The following is a 19,933-nucleotide window of genomic DNA, read 5'->3' as shown; positions in this document are numbered from 1 at the left end:
AATTTGGCAACCATACACGCCAATGCTATAACATTACATTTACTGTTTACTTGACAAATAATGTGGAATTTTTTGGATCATGAGCGGTTTCTTTATTTCTCTACACACTTTCCTTACTGTTCTGGTTCATGGTGATTCTGTCCAGAGATTTTTGTTCTTCAGAAATCTGCAGGCACTTTTGTTTTCTAAAGAAATCCAGTTTGGTCTTTTGTTCTTGTTGTAAATTCCCTGTTTTTGTATCTTTGAAGGCATCTAATGACAGACTTTGACAATAGTACGCCTACCTCAATGAGAGTTTTTTGACTAGCTTAGATGTTGGGAAAGGCTTTATTAGAAAAGGGAAAAATCTAGCTGACTACCATGTGCTTTCAGTCCTTTTGGTGAAAATGAGGGACTATGTTTGTTTAAAAAAATGCTTAAATTCAAAAGCGGTTCAAGCTCACGCTTTAAATCAAGCTCTTTGATTTAAAATCTACAACTAGTGCTGTGAGAGGCGAAATTACAAAAAATGTTGCCATTGTCTAAACACAAATGGACTTAATGTGATCAAAGGTTAGCTGTCCATTTCAGATTGTTATTATATACCCAAACACAAGCTTATAAGGGCTTGAGCAGATAAGCATTTTGAATTGCTATTGATTATTTGTTTGTAAACATAAATGGAGTATAAATATAGTTGCCTGGTTTGAGTCTTGTACTGAAACATTTATCACTGACCCTTTACCATATCCATGCATGCTAGCCTTATAAATATTTTATCATAGAGAATTATAAAAAACAAAAACATTTGAAATACACCAGTCTGTGTATATAGAAGAGGCTGTTTTTATTACTTCATTATTTCAAGTCAGACAGCCTGACAGAGTACCAAAAACCTAATTAACGCAACTCTGGCATCAACTGCAGAGCACTGGTTGCCGGTAGTTGAATAAACAAGGTCTAATGTTATGGTACAAGCTGTGGCCTCTTTGACCCAATGCCTCTGCTCCCACAAAATGAAAGTACTGAGGGTCTTCCATAAGTGAAATGTACCACCATTGTCAGCCACCAGGTACTGGGCCTTCACCTGTGGTAATGTCTTAAGTTAATTTGGGATCAACGCCCTTCATTTGGACTTTTCATAGTTCAGCTCTGCTCAAATACAGGCTGCCTTTGTAACACTGACCCATTTAAGATCAAACAATGGCTGAATTGAGTAAGACCCTCAAAGCAACCACACTCTTCTGCATTTTTGACATGCTTCTGTGATAATGTGGGAAAAAAAGAATTACAAGAATGTTTCACAAAAAGAGTTGAAAACAGAGCAATACAAATATACGCAGTTAAAAACAAAAACAAAAAAAGGAAATACTGTATTTAAGCATGCATTACAAGCACGCGTAGTTTAAAAACAAAAACATTAACCAGGATTTAAATACAGCCTCTGAGCCATTTTATTCTCTCTCTCTCTCTCAATGACTAGAAAACAGTCATTGGTGTGTCTCCCTCTCTCTCTCTTTCTGTCTCTCTACACCTTCTCAGTACCTTCTGCAGGTTTTGCATGTCAATCCTTCCAAAGTTCACACACTGTAGGCATTAAACCATTTATCCCATTTTTGAGAACAGTTTAGTCAAAATAGTCTTATTGGATATGGATATAAATGCAAATACAATGAATGTGCCCATCTTTCTACATCAACCAGAAAACCTCCACTTTAAGCCAACTATATTTTGCCATCTAGTGGTACAACATACAAAATGCCTTCTCCTAAACAAAGAAACCTTCCTCACTTGCTTAAAGCTTTCTTGAATATATTCACAATTTAGGAAAAACTACCAAAATAGAACAATCTTAACACTTTGTTCTCATCATGAATTAATTGCAATTAACATTAAATTAGATAAATTATCTTTTATACATGTAAAAATATATCCCAAAGGCTAAACACCAGAGCCTGTGGGCTTATTTACAGTGTCCTTGCTGCTCTGTAGTTTGCTCATATCGCCGAGGCGTTTTAAAAAACTAAAAAATAGTCCAGTGGTCTCAGTTTTGAACACCACAGGCTTGCTGCTTGCTGGAACAGTGTCACTAGTTATCTGTACATCGTTGTCTGTGGGCCGCATGACAGGAGCTGAGGAAACAGGTGGCTTGATTGTGTTTTCTGCTGATGTGTCATTTGTGTCTTCAGCACCTGATTGTTTTAAGTTGTGAGAAATGTCAGTATAATCAAACACTGGTTTGGAGGGAGGGTGTCCGGCGCCCTCTCGCTCTGGCATCGTCCCTTTTTCTTTAGCCACATGATTTGGAGTTCTGACGGGCAGTTCAGTCCACCGATTACTTTCCCCTGCCTCGGTTTTTGGGACTTTAGTAGGCAGCGTATGGCGGCGTCCAAGGTTACGTTTAGGGGAAGGTTGAGGTTTGAGCAAAACTTGAAGCAAATCCTCATTGCTGGGGTCATCGGGATACCTATCCGCTTCCTCATCAAATGTGAGCTGACGGCGTATGGGCGCATTTGGAGGAGGAGACTTCTGATTTTCCAGAGAGTAGTCCCCAGATGAGACGCTGCCACGGCTGTTCTGAAAACGCAAAACTTTTTTAGATGCTTCACGCAGCTGTTGGGCCTCCTCCTCATTATTATCTTGCAGATCTTCCTCATTATCATCAAAAGATCTAACTGTGGTCATAAGTCTAACAGTCCTTTTGAAAGGGTTCCTAAGTCCTCTAGAGTCCTCTTCTTTGGAAGTTTTCATCTCTTCTTCATTAGAATTTTCACTCTCTGCCATTGTGTCCTCGATGTCTGACTGGGCTTTGTGCGAGTTGCGTAAGTTCGCAGTGAGTTCAACTGCTGAACTCCACTCTTTTCTGCCCATGTCCTTAGCTCTAACTGAGGCTTGAATCTTTTGATTTACTGGGGGAAGGGTTTCCTGAGAAGTAATTTCTGAAAGGCTCCCGTTATTGGGACTACCATTAGTTGGGCTTCCACGAGTCGATGAGGGCTTTTCTGCTCTTCTCCTAGAACCACGTTTGATGACAAAGTTTTGTAGCACAGATTCTAATGCAACACTATCCATTTCCTTATCTCTACTGGAGCAGGTAGCTGTGGATCTCCGCTTGGCTGCAATTTCCAGTCTGTCTCTGTGTCTCCGTTTCACCTCTGCAGTCTCTCTAGCTTTGTTTTCCTGCAGGAAAAAAAAAATCCCAGTTCAAACCCTTTAATTTTTCTTTTATCTCAGTATAGGAATATGCCAGCACATATAGCGCGTATATTACCTGCATAGCTCGCAAAAATCTTTCACAAAAGGAGTTGAAAATGGGGCAACACTCTTCCAGTTTAAAATTCTTGGCATCCTCACAGAAGTACTGTGCCACTCTGTCACTTACAGACTGCAACTCCTCAAGATCAGTTTCTACTTCTTTCAAGCAAACCTCCGCTTCCTAATTGGAGCCAAAACCAAAACATTAGAGCATATACTCTCTATTAAAATTCACACAAACTGGACCAAGTAACGAATCACCCACCATTAGAAAATCCTCCATCTGTGCCTTTAGGTCTTCCTGCTTTAAAGTGTTTGCATTGGCATCTTGCACTTTCTTTATTTGCTTTCGATACTCCCCTTCAATGTCACCTTGATGTATTCTAAAAGAATTTTTGAAAGCATTTCTTCTCTTATTCTGATGATACAGCAATACAAGAAGAAAAAAGCCATACAAGACACTCCTATATGGCTTTTAAAAAGGTATTGCTTACCTTGCTGCAGCTTCAATGTGTTTGAGCTGTTCTGGAAATTTAAGCAGTGCTGTGTCCACCTTCTGAGCTTGCTGTGATGAATTAGAAAGTTTGTTGAAAATCTAATTATGCAACTTCATCTTAAGGTGAGAAACACAGACTTCTCAAACAAGTAAAAGCCACTTGCCATCACAACATAGTGCATAAGATTCATTCCAGGTTTGTTTGCTTTGGTATCCACTAGTTTCAACAGAGAAGACATTTTGAAGCCAACTGCATTGCCCGCGTATCCGCCCTATGATCAGATAAACATATTTAGATCAAACAAATATAAATACAAAGAAAAGTCATCCAAGACTCCACAAACACAATCATTATATACTCACAGCATTCATGTAATTTCCAGTCTTAAGGACCAGGCGAATGACAGCATGAAGATTATCGCAATCTAGCAACTCTAAAAGAAAACATATATTGTTAACTCCAACTCCAAATGGGCGTACAACTCTGCTTTAATGGGTCTCATGTTTCAAACTCAAGGAATGCAGACATTACCCCTTCCAGCAGTGGTCAAAGTACAGATGAATTCTTTTACTTCATCCATAAGGGGAAAAAATTCCTCCTTCAGCACCAAGCAGCTCAAACGCTCTTCATAGCTAAAAGACAAAACGTTTCCATCATTATCACCACTGACATTTAACATGTGATTTTCATTGAATTACACTCAGGTGGCTTACCTGGGGATCTTGACCAACAGTAACATAAATTGATCTGCTTCAGGGAGAGCAGACATGTCACCTTTGAAATTAACCAGCTGCTTTACCTGCATTTGTGAAATCAGAAAATCTGATTATGTATTTACAAAGTAAATAAACAAAGGTTTAGAATCACATGACGCAATAGACATGTTTAAAAAAAACAAAAACAAAAAGCAACTACAGTACCTCCCCTTCATCCGGAAGCATCTTGCATAATTCCTGCAGTTTTCCAGTACCAAAGCCCAGGCCATTTCCTGATTTGATATCCTCAATCATGTCCTTTATAGACCTGTAATAGAGGTCAAGCGAATCAGTTATCTTTAATTATGTTTTTACTGTTGCTTTGAAATATCTCATTAGTTCTGAGTGTCTGCTTTCATATCACACTTTTCTATGCTTGGTAAAAAAAAAACTTGGAAAAAAAAAAAGCTGCTGACACATACAAGCCTCTACCTGCTCTAATCACTTTATTTCAACCCTCAGAAAAATACATGCTGTGCAGGACATGAAAATGATGGAATGGAAATGTGCTCAGATTGCAGAAAAACATATTTTGTAACAGCATGAGAAAGAAAAAAGTAGTTAGATTAATGTATCCATATGTTGTTCTCTTGTTTTGCTGGTGACACAGTAGTTTGATCACAAACATTTTACGGATGTTAACAGTAACAGGATTGTTTTCATTCCTTTTAAGATCTGTTGTTTATGACAACTAGCTTTAGGCAATAGATTTACAATACCTCGCAAAAGTGTATCTGTAAGTTACATCAGGGAGATAACCTGTTAGAGCTGTAGAACAGTCTAGTATAGATCAGACCTGCCAGGACATGTCGGCTTTCAGAGATTTTGTGAGTATGATGCAGTCTTATTGCATACAAATATGCCTGCCTCACCTTGTCCTCAGTACAGTGTAACATGGAAAGATTATTGTGCAAAATACTCACACCTCCACAGTGCTACCACTGACTCACCGCTTGAATTGCTTTAGGAAAATTCCAATGTTCATGCTCCTCTTGGAGCTGAGGACAGAAATCTGGGGGGCGAAAAAAAGGAGAACAGAGACCGGATTAAAATCTGCTTGTCAGCTGCTAAAACGGTTTCATTGTTGACTTGAGCTCTGTATTTCGTATCACAGACGTCTCAACTTTCCAAAGAGACAGTCGAATCCAAAGGTTAAGAATTCTTTGAGTTGATTGTATTGAACATTCCAGGCAAAGATGCAGTTTTTGCACCTTTTCACCATTTCTCTTACAAAATTCTAGGTGAAAGGTCAAAGTAAAAAGTTAAAATGTGTTGTTAGTCAAACCATGATTGATCTACACTTCATTAAGTAAATGTGCCTAGTGGTGTTTATTAAGGACGGTAGCTTAAATACAGAGCATGGACAACAGAGTGATGTCAGTGAGAACACAATTAGACCTTCCTTCAGCAAACAAATGAAAATAATAATAATACTCCACCCTTGTACTGAGTGATTTTACATCATTACATAATGTTACTGACAGAAACATTATACTATTGTTGTCATTTATTGTATTTATATATTGCAAAGTTGGGCCTATAAAATGTAAATTGTAAAATAAGCAAATGTAAATTGCAATTTTAAGTTTCACATAAAGAGTAATAAAGTTCCTATAGTATCACTATATTCCCAGTTCATAAAATCACCACTTCGGTCACTCTGGTTTTAAATGTTAGGAGAGGAAAACATTGCAGGGACGTCTGTTTTTTCTTATATGTAAGCTTGGGGGTGGGGGGGTTAATTCAGGTCAAAAGAACTTGCTTCCATACCTCAGCAATAAACAGGAAAGAATATAAAACCTTTCAATCTATTGTACAAACCTTGGGGGTCAAAGTTCCACTACATGAACGGGTGATAGTGACACATTTATAGCCTGGCTAGCTGCACTCACCATTTCCCCTGCTGTGGCAGAACTTGGCAGGCCCCTCAGACTCTGACGGTTCAGAGCTTTGATTTGCTGCTGGGCCTGCTTGTGGCTGAACAGCTCCTCCATATGATCAGTGTCCAGCTCATATTCCCCATCAGTCTTATCTGCTGTCCAGATGTTGTGCTTTCCTATAACTGTGTGTTTGGGTAGGGTCTCCCAGTTGAAGTTGCGCATCTTGGAGCGCCGGCGCTCCAACCTTGAAATTGGACCCAGGCCATGTAGGGATGGAGGTGGAGGAGGTGGTGGCGGAGGAAGCGGAGGTGGTGGGGGTGGAGGTGGGGGTGCAGGAGGACCTCCTGGCTGCATCTTTTAATAAGAACCTCTCAGCAGGTTTTGAATGCATCCACACTCATATTCATGCATAAAAGCTGAATTTCAGCATATATTGGAATGCAGTGAATGTAGAAGCGATTCTGGTCGTTTTTACAGGAATGCGGTGCAAGAGTCAGTCCTGGAGTGACTTGTTCAAAGTGTTGTCAGTTAGGATGATGCATTCCGACTGAAAGAAACAAAGCAGGGTGGGGACACATAAGCTACAGATCTTCATACACTCTACAACAGTGAGCAGCTTTGTTTAGCACAGAGTACAGAATTTACTTTCTTTACTGTACATAAGATTAATTATGGGAGTGATGCCGCCGATTATTTTCATAAAAAGTTTCCTCAAACTTGTGCAAACACTATAATAATTCATGATCCACTTTGGAAACGCATAGAGGCTACTTTAAATCTGCCATAACAGTCACTTTAGGAGATCTAAACGCTCCTGGTGTTTTATCCAGTACAGAGCTATGCTTGTCCACCGTGATCGGTAAACTACTAAAACCAATGTTTGTTCAAACACTTAGCATTATTTTTAGTTAAAGACCGGAGAGAAAGAAATTAAAAGTCAACTCACCTTTGTGTTGGACTCAGCACAAGTCCCATTACTCCGCTTCCCTTTTTGTTTCTTTTCTTATGGCCCTCTTGCTGAAATTTCAAAAGTAAAGAGTGACATCAGCCTGGATAGAGTGTCGAAACTACCTGCGTGTAAATGACACGCCCAGGTGAACTCACTTAAAATCCATGACAGCCCACACCTTCCCAGGCACTCTGGGATTGGCTTATTTCTTTCTCTCTCTCTCTCTCTCTCTTTCTTTTCCCTTTGGAGTTTGGGGAGGCGCTGCGTTTCTATCCATCTGTCAATGAGTTGCGTGAGTAAGCGGTCAACTAGAATGACAAATATTCTGACTCAGAGAGAAAACCCATTGAACATATTTAAAATGTAATAAATACATTATCAACTTAATTAAAAATAAATTAAATGTTATATACTTTAGTAAATATTCCTGTGGAATTCCGTGAGACCGTCATTGATTTGAATTCATTATATATATTAATTTTCAACTAATATTCAGGCTTTAACTCTATATTATGGGAGTTCTCTCACAAAGGTAAGCAGTATAATAAGTCCAGCTCTGATTGGCTGCGTGTCGTTTGACTTCCGCAAACATAACTTGCCGCTTTGATGGAGTCGCACCCCCCCCCCCCCCCCCCCCACTCCATTTTTTTTAGCATAATTTCACATTTTAATGCACAAGAAAAACTTAAATTCTCACATTTGTCTGTACATATTTTGACCGAGACCAGCACCAACATTTCTTCTTGGTAAACTGCTTGAACCTTGCTCCGTAGATGCTCGTTATCAGATAACGATAACGGATTGCTCACCAGTCACAAGCCCAGAATGTGTATTTGTGTAATAGAGTACATTTAACACCACTAATACAAATTAAGTCGACTGTTTTTTCTACGTGGTGTATATTTACCAAAATCCCACAGGATTTCGCCCTCGAATACATGCCTCAGTTTGAGCTCTGATGACCATATAAGGAAATCCGTACAACGCAATCGGACCCCTGAGCTGGGGACTCGGTACTTAAAAACTTCAGTTCCATTAATAAAACAGGACTGCAAGGTTTGGAGGCCTATCTCCCCCCACCACCACTTCCCCTGCCAGTGGCGGACTCCCTCAGACATCGGTGCGTTGGTGGTTCTTTGTGTCTGGGGGTGGGCGTCCAGGTACACACCGGCTCACTCCTTGGCGGCCGTTTATCGGGGCCTGGAGCCTGGGGCTCGCTCGGGCCACTTCGGAGGTGGGGTGCCCCCCGGCCTCTCGGCCTGGGGCTCGGTCACTCAGGCACAGCTGGCTGCCGGCGGAGCTCACGGGCGCGTCACTGCAACTCCCCCTGGCTTCTGCTCCGCGGCTGCTGAGTGAGCCCTCATCTGGGACTCTCCTCAGCTCTTTCTGGGACAGTGGCGCGGCTGCCCCTCTGTTGGTCTTCCTTGGTCTCTTGTGTTCTGGGGGCCTCTGGATGTCTGGAGTTTTGATCTCCTCCATACCTGCTTCATGCCCTGGAGGACGGGGCTGTGGCCCCCCCACACCCTCTAGCAGATCATTACATGAAGGAACCTTTTTAAAAAACCCCAAAAAATCAAGCGCGTCCATGCTCACAGGCGTACACACGGGTGATCACACCCACAAACTACACCCTTTTTGGCTCCTACCTCAAAGCACACTGTGTTCTGTTGATCTTATGTGCTGCACAATAATGTTTAATATTTAGTATTTACTGTCATATTCCCATATATCATTGTGATGTTGTTTATTCTATTACTCTTGTTCTCTTCTGCTTGTTTTCTTTTTTCTTTCTCAGCAGGTGATCCAGGTGATCGATATATGCATTTTTTCTCTCTTTGTTTTTTCTTTTCTGCCCGTTCTGTTGGTTTTTGTTTTTTGCCCTTCTCCCCCGTCCCTCTTCTCAGCTGTTTCTCTTTCCCTCTTTCTTTTTCCCCTTCTTTCCCCCAGTCAAGTCTGTCCCGTATTCAGCAAGTGAAAATAAAATACACAATAAAAGGTGAATCAAATGGACCATTATGGCAAGGCTGGGATGGTCAATTTGGTAAAGTAAATCCGTTGGGCATCTTTTTTTGCCTTTAGACAATAATTCTGATGGCAAAAGAGCCAAACAGGACAGGCAAAAAATAAATAAATAATAAAATAAATAAATAAAACAGGACTGCAAGTCATATTATGATAGAAAATTGACATAAACATTTTTCAAGATCGATACTTCAAATCATCCCGCAAATTGTCTGCAATGCGTTAAACAGTGTTAGTATGCAAGCCATGGGATTTTCTCAGATACTGAGGAAAACTTGCATGTTGTTTGCCTTTTCCAATGGAAAATGACCTTTGGGATAAAATAAGATTTTAAGCAGGAAGTGAAAGCTATACTGAGGGAAGTCTGAAGGGACTGACAGTAAAGAATATATTTAAGACTTAATTACAAGACCAAATGTGTGACCACAACAAACTATCATATTATATAACTTATAAAGGTAAGATTAGATAAGAGTGTGTTATAATCTAATCTCTTAACCTTAATCTCTTATTCTGATTTTATCTGAGAGCACTGTGACCATTAAAAATCTATTTGTATTAATGGCAGAGAAGCTTGAAAAAGCAATCATGTCTGTGATTCTAATATTGACAGATTGATGGCTTTATTCACTGCATACACCACCTCAAAGAAAACATTCAGTTTCTTTAGGCTACTTCTGGTCGCCCTGTCTCATTCTTTTAAGCCAACATCAAAAACCTTAAGCGAACTTTCAGGAAAAAAAAAAGAAGTGTATTTTAAGGAATAAGAAATAAGGTAATCCACTGAAAGCATGTTGTAGATATATTTTATCATGTACATAATTAAAATTACATACTGAATATTGTGAGTTTTCTTTACATACATACTGTGAACTGTAACCATACGAAACTGACAGCCCCTGTGCCGAAAGCACATCTAAGTGAAACAAAACATCCAGCAGACTTTATTGGATTTGCAGAAGATAAAGACAATCAGCTGACTAAAACAATCTAAGTAACATACAAATTATGTTACAAACAGGTAAATAAATAACGCAAACTATAACAAATGAACTCATACATTCTGTTTTTGATGACGCTGACACTTGTACTGTAACCTAAAGTGCACCTTGATCCACTATTCCCATTCAGTATTTCAAAAGGAAGTTTTGCAGTTGCACAATGCCAGCTCCTACAGTCACTGCAACACTGGCTGCGTGCCATGTTTTGATACGGATTTCTTTATGATTGTTGAGATCTGATTAGATTAGGAATTGATGGGGATTTGCTGTTAAACACAAATGTCATGTTTGTTCAGGCTTGTTTCCATGTGTAAACTCCAGAGTAAAAAAGACAGATAGTTGCAATGGTGCTGGACTTGATCTAACACTGTATCCAAAATTTAGGTGTAAAATAATTATGACTGTATATTAGGTTAGAGAAAAATCATGTTTGCTAAATATATATATTTACTGTATATATATATTCCCCCTCTACAGAAACTGTAAACTGACCATTCAGGCAGGGATTTTAACAGTGACAGTAGAAACATAGTGGGGCAATTTTAAAAATGAATCTATATTCTGATGTGTTTGACTCAAAAGTGTTAAAATTGATCTCATGATCACATGTGCATAAGGAAAATAAATATAATTTCTGAACATTGTAGCAGTACCCTGCTGACTTGCTATTTTTTTTAAGAATTCCTCCTATTTGATGTACACTGAAATATTAAAAGGGAACCTTACACAACAATACAAATACATCAAAATAATGCATGTGCAAACTGCAAAGGAGAATCTCGACAATAGTTGACTATCCTGTACATATATAAGAGATGGAAATGATTGTGCTAACTAAAGAGTAAGAAAATAACATGGGGTAATTTTGTGATTTAACATAAAACAACATAAGAACAACTTAAAAAGTTGTCCATCTATGTAATAAATCATACTGAAAAACATTACAAAAGAGCTATATCTGGCTGCTACTTATTCTACAATATACTCCTTTATCCATTTAAATTCGCCATCTAACCACAATGCCAGCATGAAACTGTACATGTCAAAATGCTGAACCCTGGATGCATATTACTGCTCCTCCAGCCACGATGGCTTATCTGATCCTGGGGGCTTTAACTTTACATTGAACTGTATAAGAGTTTGTTCTAACTGCTGCTGGTTGCCAGCAAAATAAGCGGAGATGGCATTATGGAAGAGAAGCAGCTGCTTGTGCATCACCTTCACCTAGAGGAAAAGAGAGGAGAGAAAATGACATTACAAACATGGTTTCAGGTGTTTACATGAAAGCACAGCCTGCAGACATTTATTTGGATCACTAACTGCTCGGAATACATTCCTAAAAATAACTTGCACATTCCTCTGAAGCCTATTCTCAGGAGTCAAGCAGGCCGTTTTAAAGATCTCAGAAAATACTATCTTAAGTTTAACTTGAATTTTTTTGCTATTTTACATTTATCTGGCAAGAATTTCCATGTTTTTTTTAACAGTTCTTGTCATGAGTGACATTTCATTTTCCTAAAGCCAGATTTATTAACCAGGGATCAGAGTGCCAGGACCTTCACCACAACTACTGTCTGATCCACAAAACACCGAACTCCTACAGCCCCTTTCTGCAAGTGATGGCCCCACAGGAGGGATTGCTGATGTACTGCTTTTGGGCTGTGCCCATCCAGGCCCTGTGGTTTTAAGTATCTTGGAGTCTTGTTCATGAGTGAGGAAAGAGTAGTGCAGGAGATTGACGCTGTATTAGTCTGTTGTGGTAAAGAGAGATCTAAGTGTGAAAGCAAAGCTATCGATGTGCATTTCCACCCTTACCTAGAGACCCAACCTCGGAGTATTGACTGAAAGAAGGAGACTGTGAATACAAGTAGCAGAAATTAGCTTCTTCTGGAGAGTTGCTGGGTTCTAAAATATGGGTCACTAATTTGAGCCACTATTTATAGTAGCTGATTCGAAGCATCCTCAACATTTTACCTGCATCTTTGTTCAAAACTGTCTTTCAGTCTATCGGCCCCCGTGTGCTCTATATAACTAGTGCTCCACTGCTCTTCGGCCAAGTCCCTGCTTATTTTAAGAAACATGCCATTCAATCTCTTAAAAAATAAAAATAAAAAATTGACTCTTCTCATCCTCAAAGTTATACACCAATCTAAAAATGACTGTTTATTGGTAGCAGTTTAGAAAAGGTTGAGACCAAGTAGCATACATCTCTTTTAGACAAATGCAGCATTCTTGGTACATTTAAATCTGGCTTTCATAGAGCTCATTCCACCAAAACAGCTCTCTTTAGTCTCCAGTGACATTTCTATGCAAAGCGATGCAGGAGAATGTTGTTTTGCTGATGCTGGACCTGACCTCTGCCTTTGATACTGCTGACCATGACATGATTCTCCACTTCTCTTGCCTACTGTGTGTCACGAGGTTCTGTTATGGGGCTCTTATTTTGTCTATCTGTTCCATCTTCAGCATATTTTGAGCACTTTTAAATGACATTTATTGTCACTGCTACACAGATGACTTTCAGTTAAATATCTCTTCTAAGCCCAAGATGTTTCTACTGTGACTTAGACATCTTGCATAAATGATTAGACTGTATTAAAGGTTGGATGGATGGCAATTTTCTCCAGCTTACTGAAGAGGAAACAGAAGTCCTTGTTTGTGCCCCTGTCAGATCTGTGCTTAAGGTAATGGAGATTCTAGGTCCCCTTGTCACATCTGATAAATCTTCCATCAGGAACCTTGAGGCCATTTTTGACTCAGCTTTGTCCCTGGAAGCTGACTTGGTTCGCTCTTGCTTTTACCAGTTGAGAAAAATTTCCCAGGTGAGTTTCAGGCTCTAAACTGGAAATTCATACTCATGCCTTTATTTCATCACTTTTAGATTTTTGCAATTCGGTGTTTACTTGTTTCAACAAATCTTCCCGGAGATGTCTGCAGCTTGCTCAGCATGCAGCTACGACACTGCTGACTGAGTCTTCCAAGTACTCAAATGTCACACTGATACTAATTCAGTTGTACTGGCTCGCCATTAACCTTCAGAGTGCGCTTTAAGATTCTAGCGCTGACTTTTAGAGCTCTGCATGATCAAGCATCAGTGTACATGAGTCAAATTTTACATTCATACATCACCAGCAGGTCTCTGAGGTCATGTGATCAGGGTCTATTGGTTTTGCTTCACAAAAGACTGAGAACTAAAGGCGACTGAGGTTTTTCAGCAGTGTTCCCCAGACACTGGGAACTCTCTCCCACTGAGCTTAAGATCTGTGGACTCTGTGGTCTCTTTTAAAAAGCAGCTAAAAACTCATTTTTAAAACTTACTTTATGTTTTTGTGATGAAGCACTTTGTGATATTTATCTTTAAAGGTGCTATATATTCAATTTTACTTTGCTTTACTTTCACTCCTCCAAGTAAGGAGCCAGTTAAGGACGTTTGGGTATCCAACTAGGACATCTCATAGTTGAGATGCTTTAGTCATTCCTGTCAAGAGGAGGCCCCTGGGCAGATGCAGGCACACACTAGAGAGATTAAGTCTCTCGGCAAGGGCAGCTCTTTTTTCTGCTAATGTAAGTTCTAATTGAGGTTTTACCTTGAAAGTAGCAGAAATGCAAAAGATTCCTTCTTTTTGCTGTATAATGATAGCAGTTATATTCAACACTGTGCTCACTCAACACAGTAACATGGGTATCCTTCAAGCAACTTAGAAGAGGCATTGGCAAGACACAGTACCGTACCAAATATTTTAAATATGATTGGGGTTTTTCTTGTGTTTTTTTTCCACGTTCAGAATGACCATCTCAAAACTATTACGACCAGCTGTTTTTAAGGAGGCATATCATACTGCTAAAGGCAGTTGTTTGTGCCCTTAATGTTTGCAAGTGCCTAGCCTGTTTCAAAACCACATCATCCATGAATGAACCCTGACTTTGGGTGTGGTTTAATCTAGGCTTTGCTTCATGTGAAACCACAATGATGTCAACAACACTGATGTCATGTGGTTACCAATGCTGCATGATTGGAGGTAAAAATCACTGGAGCCAAAACCAGTCCCTGTACCCTTCCTAAGTATTCAACCCTCAAAAATGTAAATGTCATCACCTGCAAGCAAAACTGCAGAGCCTGAGTGTGTAATTTCACAAGGAATAAAAATGGTATGAAAAAAGGGATGGGACAGCATTTTAAACACTATAAAAAAGATTAATGAATTAAATTTGTGTGCAATAAAGGAGAGGTTGTACTGCCCTGATTTAAATCTAAATATTATTGCAACCTTTGGGTTGCCTGGTCCTGTGTGTCTGTTTGTTGTTTCCTCATACTTTTCTTTTTAAGTTTAACCTAAAGGTACCCTTAGGTATAGTCTGCAGAAATTCAGAAAGTATGCATAAGACCTCAAGAAATCTGCCAGAGAGCCCTCATGCGCTTGATTTGACAGTAGGGCAGCCTTAAGCCCTCAAAGGCTTTAGCACAAATGTGCCACAAAGTTGGTAAGTCTCTGAGTGTGGACACTGGGATTATCTCCTAGAAGCAAGGCTTGCTATTCAGCAGCGATCTTGAAATGCTTCAAGCACTTCTTTAGATAATGACTTAAAAAAAATACCCAAATTAATTGAAATGGTCTGGGACATAAAACCTGTATGTGCAGTGTAACGAGGAAATCTGAGGGGGAAAAAAAAAGTGCCAACTTTGCCCAAAAAAGTGAAGAAGTTATACTTGTATCACTATCTTTCACTACTAGAGCTAAAAAGAATAATAATTCAGAGGACTGCACTCTTTAAACATGCAGGGATTTCAAGAATAAAACTAGACTGTAATCTGAACCTTGTTTTCTTCCAGGAATTTAAGCTTGATGGTGACATCACTACGCAGCCTTTCATATTTGTCTCTGTGGATCTGGTACTCATGCTGAGCCATCTCAATGCGAACCACGCCAGCTGCATCCCTTGGTCCCAAACTCAGTTCCTCCAGATCAGAGCGATAGGCATCAAACTCAAGTCTGAACACAAACACAAGACTGTGAGTTATTTTCCAGGCAACCATCAAGTTTAACCACTTAATGGTTGTACATCTTATTAGTTCAATACCTTGCATTTTCGTATTGCTTAATCGTCATCAAAGTATCTTCCATTGTTTTGTTGACCAGTGTGTTGACACTGGATACGAAGAAATTGATGGCACCAAGCAGAGCCTCGCCATTCTTACACAACAGCTTTTGTGTTTCTGCATTATACCCAAACTCATCCTGCAGAGAAATACAGAGGTTTTACCTGCCAATGTCATGACATGTTATATGGGGAGATTCTGCAATACTATACCTGCAACTCTGGGGACTTCTGGCTGAGGTCAGTGAAGGCATCTCCTAGAGCCTGCTGCGTCTGCACAATTCTTTGAAAGTGATCGGTGAGAGCGGTGGCCAGTCTTAGGATGTTTTCATACTTGCTCTTCGTGTCTCTTAACACGTCAATCTGAGCCTCAAGTTCCAGGTCTACTGTCCGTGAGCCTCGGCCAAACTTTTCTGAGAACATCTGCTTTGTACACTGTGCAATGAATATGAACAGAGATCAGCACACGGTGTCAACGCAACCTGATGTAGTCTTTGGAACACAGACATATCCAAGCATATCTATTCCATTTTAAAAACACAGCATGCACACCTAGTGCAGAATACCTTGTACGTGTTTATGCTCCATTTCTTCACACTGTCCAGTTTCTCCACTGCTACACCACGAGAAACTTCTTCAGTTGAATTTGTGTTATGGTTCGACGACCCTAAAAAGAACATAAAAGCTAGAAATAAACACACAGTGTACACAGTACTGGAGCTTCTTCTATGAGAAGTTTTTAAGGCAGTGGTTTACGGAAAATAAGTGAGGACAGTGTGGACAGGGTGATGAGCATGGTGATACCTGGATGCTGCTCTGTGTGGTGGGCAAGTCGACTTGCTGCAGATTGACTTTTAGGCAAGTTAACACCCCTGGATTTCATGCGAATGTCTGAAATGAACATGCCGGTGATATAGAGTAAGAATGAGAGGAAGACATGTAAAAATGACTGTAGTGAAACATGCCAGAGCAGCTTGGGAGTGAGATATGCCGCAGAACAGCAGAGCATGAAGACCGAAGCCCCTTTCTGACATGGGATTTGTACAATTGCTGGCTTCATTAATCTGTTGAAGTAATTTAGTCATTCAGACATAGGTAGCTTCTGTGTGAATCTTCAAGCATTCCCACAATATTTGTAGAAATAACCATGGTAACTGGACTGGATATTATGTTACACAATGCTCTTATATCCAGATCAATCCTGTGTCAGTGGTACTTAAGTCATGAAATGTGACATACTGCATTCACACAACATGTGTAAATGTGTGCACTTTCTTTGATTTGTAAATGATCATGGAGAAAGTGCGCTGCTATACGCTGTGCATTCAGACATGAAGCCACCCACGGAAAAGGAGTGAAAGTCCAAAAGGAGCTTAAAAACTGTTATGCTCTGCAGTGGAGGACACATAAAGAGCAGGGTTAGAGGGGTTTTGAAGTAAATAATAATCCACCAGGCAGGCTTCACATGCACAATAAAAGCATTAAAAAAAGAAGATGAAAATGGAATTCATGGGATGAGATGCAAGTACCAAATACTGGCAAAATGGTCAAAGTGCATTTCAAAGTACAGAACAGAACAGATTTTTTTTTAGACATCAACACAACATTGAATGTGACAGCCCTGTAATATCTGGTTAGTTCATTCCTATTTTTGAAAGGTGCCAAAACATTACTTCTTGCTGAAGCTGTTCAGTGGCAGAGTTCGGTAGGTACAAGCAAGGTTACATACAAGTCCGCTCATCAAGCCTCAAAACCTCTTACAAGGGGGCAAATAAGACCAACATATCAAGGTTAAATAAGAAAGAAAGGGGTTATTAGAATACACAGCCACCTGGTCCTGGTGCAGGGGCTTGTCTTCTGTCCAGATACTCAGGGTTGAAGTAAACTGCGGGTCCTAAGGAATATGGATGTTTGTGACATAAACCAGGAGACTGCAGGGCAGCAGCTCTCTTGTGACACACAAAGAAAAGCTCCTGCTATTGTTTCTTAAAAGATGCACTAAGTATCAACCTCTTTCAGTAACTGAAAGACAGTACAAGCACTGATCTCTGACACAGCCTTTATCTAACAACAGCCAGAACATCGTGAAACAAAATATCTTTAAGGGTATTTGTGTCTGTCAGCCCCTGGAAAAGGAGTTGCCGGGTCAACTGTACTTATTAACAATCCTGTTCAACTGATGTGTGCGTTTTAGCATGAAAATTACTTACTGAACAGCAACTTGTACTTAATGCACCTTTAAATTTGTAATATCCCTGCAGATATTACTTAGAAGAATAAACAACAAAGCAATACCTGCAGAGAATGGAAGCATGGTTTGCTAAAAGTACCTTTGATACTGCTGGTTGGGATGATGCCCCCTGCAGGTCCTCCATAACCTCCAGAGACAATACTGGTTTCATTCAGGTTGGGTCCAGACACCATCACCTGCTGCAGATCCTGAGTTAAAACAGATAAACACAATTTATTAGCTTTTTCAAAGTATCTGCATGGATGTTAAGGTGCACAAAAATGCTGAGCACACTTGATCATTTTATGAAACAATGTAATTTTATTTATCTTGGTCAGACCCACAAAGCTGTAATCTTAAACATAAACATAAATGTATGTCATCCATAACTTTTAGTTAAAATGAACAGAATCGATTTTTTGTAAAGCTGACGTGCAGACAGATAACATACAAAACATTTGATTATGAGCTAAAAAGAATAATATTACTTGTAGTAGTCATACATTTCATTATAGAGGCCTCAGTATTGCTTATTCTAATGCTACTAATGTCATTGCTGGTATAGCTTTCTTAATCCCAATGGGCTTTACAAATGGTGCACCAACCTTTTAATTTTACTGACAGTTTGTCATGCAAACGCTCATTTATGTCACAGTTTCCTCCTATAGGTGCTCTGAACGATTCAACGTTATCGGGTTGGAGGTACACATCTACTGTCCCTAGCTACAGGCCTTTACATGGTAGGGTAACATTTGGCCTAACCAGCCATGAACTGTACAATCACGCAAAATTTAGGGAAACTAGATACTGTTATAAGCAAAATAGCATTATTCATTTCCACAGTGAGTGAGGTGAGATGAAGCATCACTGACCTGCTCCAGACTGTCATCCTCTGGGAGAGTGCCTGTGTCTCCATTGCTGTTAATGGGGATCTCCATGGTTGCAGCCTTGCTCATGATACTGTCTGCCATAATGAAATCTCTGCAAGAAAGACAATAGCACATAAAGCTGGGGGAGAAAAACAGAACAATGCTAGCCTACATCGACACAGAATAACAGCTGGCTTACACTGATGCTAACGTGATTGACCAATAGCAACGGTGCTGATGTGGCTTGCTAGTGGGCTACTACCTGACAGCTAGCTTCAAATCCTCACCACTGTAGCTGAGACTGGAGCCAACTTTCAGTCGCCAGAAAGACTAAACAAGTCGCGCGGGCAGTAGCCTTGAAATATAACATAAATTAAACGGAGGCACCGCTGTTTTTACTTAGTATCCCATACTACATCCATGATTACTCATCCTGAATCGTTCACATGATCATCTACCTGCTTCCATAGAATTCAGACAGAAAATCCCTGCATCCAGCCAGGTCGCAGCTTTAATAGTACGACTTCGGAATAAAGGTTTTCGTGATTTTTATTTTTGTTGTGCGTCACATTAGGTTCCATTTAAAAGCACTGTGCTTCAAGTGAAATGCACAATGTATGTTTTTTAAATGTACTTTATGTGTCAAAAAGCAGGCTGAGAGGGATACTGTAATTTGATGCTCTTATTTTGAAGAATAATAACGTATCATCGTCGTCAAGCCTCCCCCATCTTCCACGTCGTACGGTGCTGACGTAGCGTTTTCCTCTGACCTGCAGTACCTGATTTCTCCTGAAGATGTCAGTAGCACTTCACGGCCCAGTAGAGAGAAACTAGAACATGGCAAATCTAGAGTAACTCAATCAGTAGTATGGCTCTGGTCCCTCAAATGTTGTGAGTATTAATCATTAAAGCCTAGGTTGTTACATCTTAATCGTTCCATTGATTGCAATATCTCCTGAAATCAAACTGTATAAATACAGTCGTTTGTTTTGAGTTGTGAAAGGCTTTGAGATAGACCTCACCCTAGCAAACTGGCCGCACTTCCAATTATTTGCCTCATTTATTTCAATCAGGGACGCAAGCAAAGTGCACATGGCCTCCAAATGTAGAAGTTTTTCTGTAATTATTCCGGCTCGAAGCAGAGCACCAACCCTTCACACACGCCCACAATGTATTCCTAATGGTTAATTTTCCTCCATGCACTGATTACCTACAAGTGACATATTTTCCAGACTTCTAAAAATCTCCTCCTTCGTTTTCAGTATTCTACACAGCATGAATTTGACAAGCGCATTTCTAGGATCAAAGCAGGCAAAATGGCAAATCATGTAGGTTATGCATGTTTCCCCCCCCCCTAATCAACAATCCACTTGTCAGCAGTGATTTGACTGGCATGGGT

General features: G+C 39.9%; 2 protein-coding genes across 7 annotated transcripts; both read right to left on the bottom strand.

The window, feature by feature from the left end:
• Nucleotides 1-801: 801 nt before the first annotated feature.
• Nucleotides 802-7,473, bottom strand: fhdc4 (FH2 domain containing 4). Its single transcript, XM_005736002.2, has 12 exons — nt 7,313-7,473; nt 6,379-6,913; nt 5,437-5,498; nt 4,652-4,754; nt 4,445-4,530; nt 4,263-4,363; nt 4,094-4,164; nt 3,895-4,002; nt 3,729-3,799; nt 3,500-3,617; nt 3,251-3,415; nt 802-3,159 (listed from the first exon to the last, which is right to left on the bottom strand). Exons 2-12 carry the CDS (start codon nt 6,718-6,720, stop codon nt 1,921-1,923), a joined length of 2,466 nt encoding a protein of 821 aa, XP_005736059.1. The 5' UTR covers nt 6,721-6,913; nt 7,313-7,473; the 3' UTR covers nt 802-1,920.
• A 3,308-nt stretch (nt 7,474-10,781) lies between these two features.
• On the bottom strand, nt 10,782-19,042 carry LOC102202207 (arfaptin-2-like). 6 transcript variants are annotated; one of them, XM_013911581.1, is made up of 10 exons: nt 18,734-19,027; nt 18,538-18,646; nt 17,766-17,874; nt 17,267-17,329; nt 16,240-16,326; nt 16,002-16,102; nt 15,649-15,870; nt 15,418-15,575; nt 15,155-15,329; nt 10,782-11,562 (listed from the first exon to the last, which is right to left on the bottom strand). In XM_013911581.1, the coding sequence occupies exons 2-10, from the start codon at nt 18,634-18,636 to the stop codon at nt 11,407-11,409; spliced, it is 1,170 nt and encodes a 389-aa protein (XP_013767035.1). In that variant the 5' UTR covers nt 18,637-18,646; nt 18,734-19,027; the 3' UTR covers nt 10,782-11,406. The 6 variants fall into 6 exon arrangements, with proteins under 6 accessions (XP_013767035.1, XP_005736058.1, XP_013767030.1 ...); XM_005736001.1 differs by lacking the exon at nt 17,267-17,329 and having other exon boundaries at nt 18,993-19,042; XM_013911576.1 differs by lacking the exon at nt 17,267-17,329.
• Nucleotides 19,043-19,933: the final 891 nt, after the last annotated feature.

The sequence above is a fragment of the Pundamilia nyererei genome, unplaced genomic scaffold (assembly GCF_000239375.1).
Source record: "Pundamilia nyererei isolate P.nyererei 1_Seehausen unplaced genomic scaffold, PunNye1.0 scaffold00066, whole genome shotgun sequence".
Lineage (NCBI taxonomy): Eukaryota > Metazoa > Chordata > Actinopteri > Cichliformes > Cichlidae > Pundamilia > Pundamilia nyererei.
The sequence above is the reverse complement of the archived record's forward strand: the minus strand, read 5'-3'. Positions and strand labels throughout refer to the sequence as shown.

What these genes read in the sequence shown, in the direction of transcription:
- LOC102202207 (XM_013911581.1), bottom strand. Translation starts at nt 18,636, where the DNA reads ATGGCAGACAGTATCATGAGCAAGGCTGCAACCATGGAGATCCCCATT. An exon ending in AGGATGACAGTCTGGAGCAG is followed by an intron (nt 17,875 to 18,537) that starts GTCAGTGATGCT and finishes GTTTTAACTCAG; the next exon opens with GATCTGCAGCAGGTGATGGT. An exon ending in AGCCCCTGCACCAGGACCAG is followed by an intron (nt 16,327 to 17,266) that starts GTGGCTGTGTAT and finishes TGTTCATTTCAG; the next exon opens with ACATTCGCATGAAATCCAGG.
- fhdc4 (XM_005736002.2), bottom strand. Translation starts at nt 6,720, where the DNA reads ATGCAGCCAGGAGGTCCTCCTGCACCCCCACCTCCACCCCCACCACCT. An exon ending in TTATGCACTATGTTGTGATG is followed by an intron (nt 3,800 to 3,894) that starts GCAAGTGGCTTT and finishes AATTCATCACAG; the next exon opens with CAAGCTCAGAAGGTGGACAC. An exon ending in GATTTTTGCGAGCTATGCAG is followed by an intron (nt 3,160 to 3,250) that starts GTAATATACGCG and finishes TTTTTCCTGCAG; the next exon opens with GAAAACAAAGCTAGAGAGAC.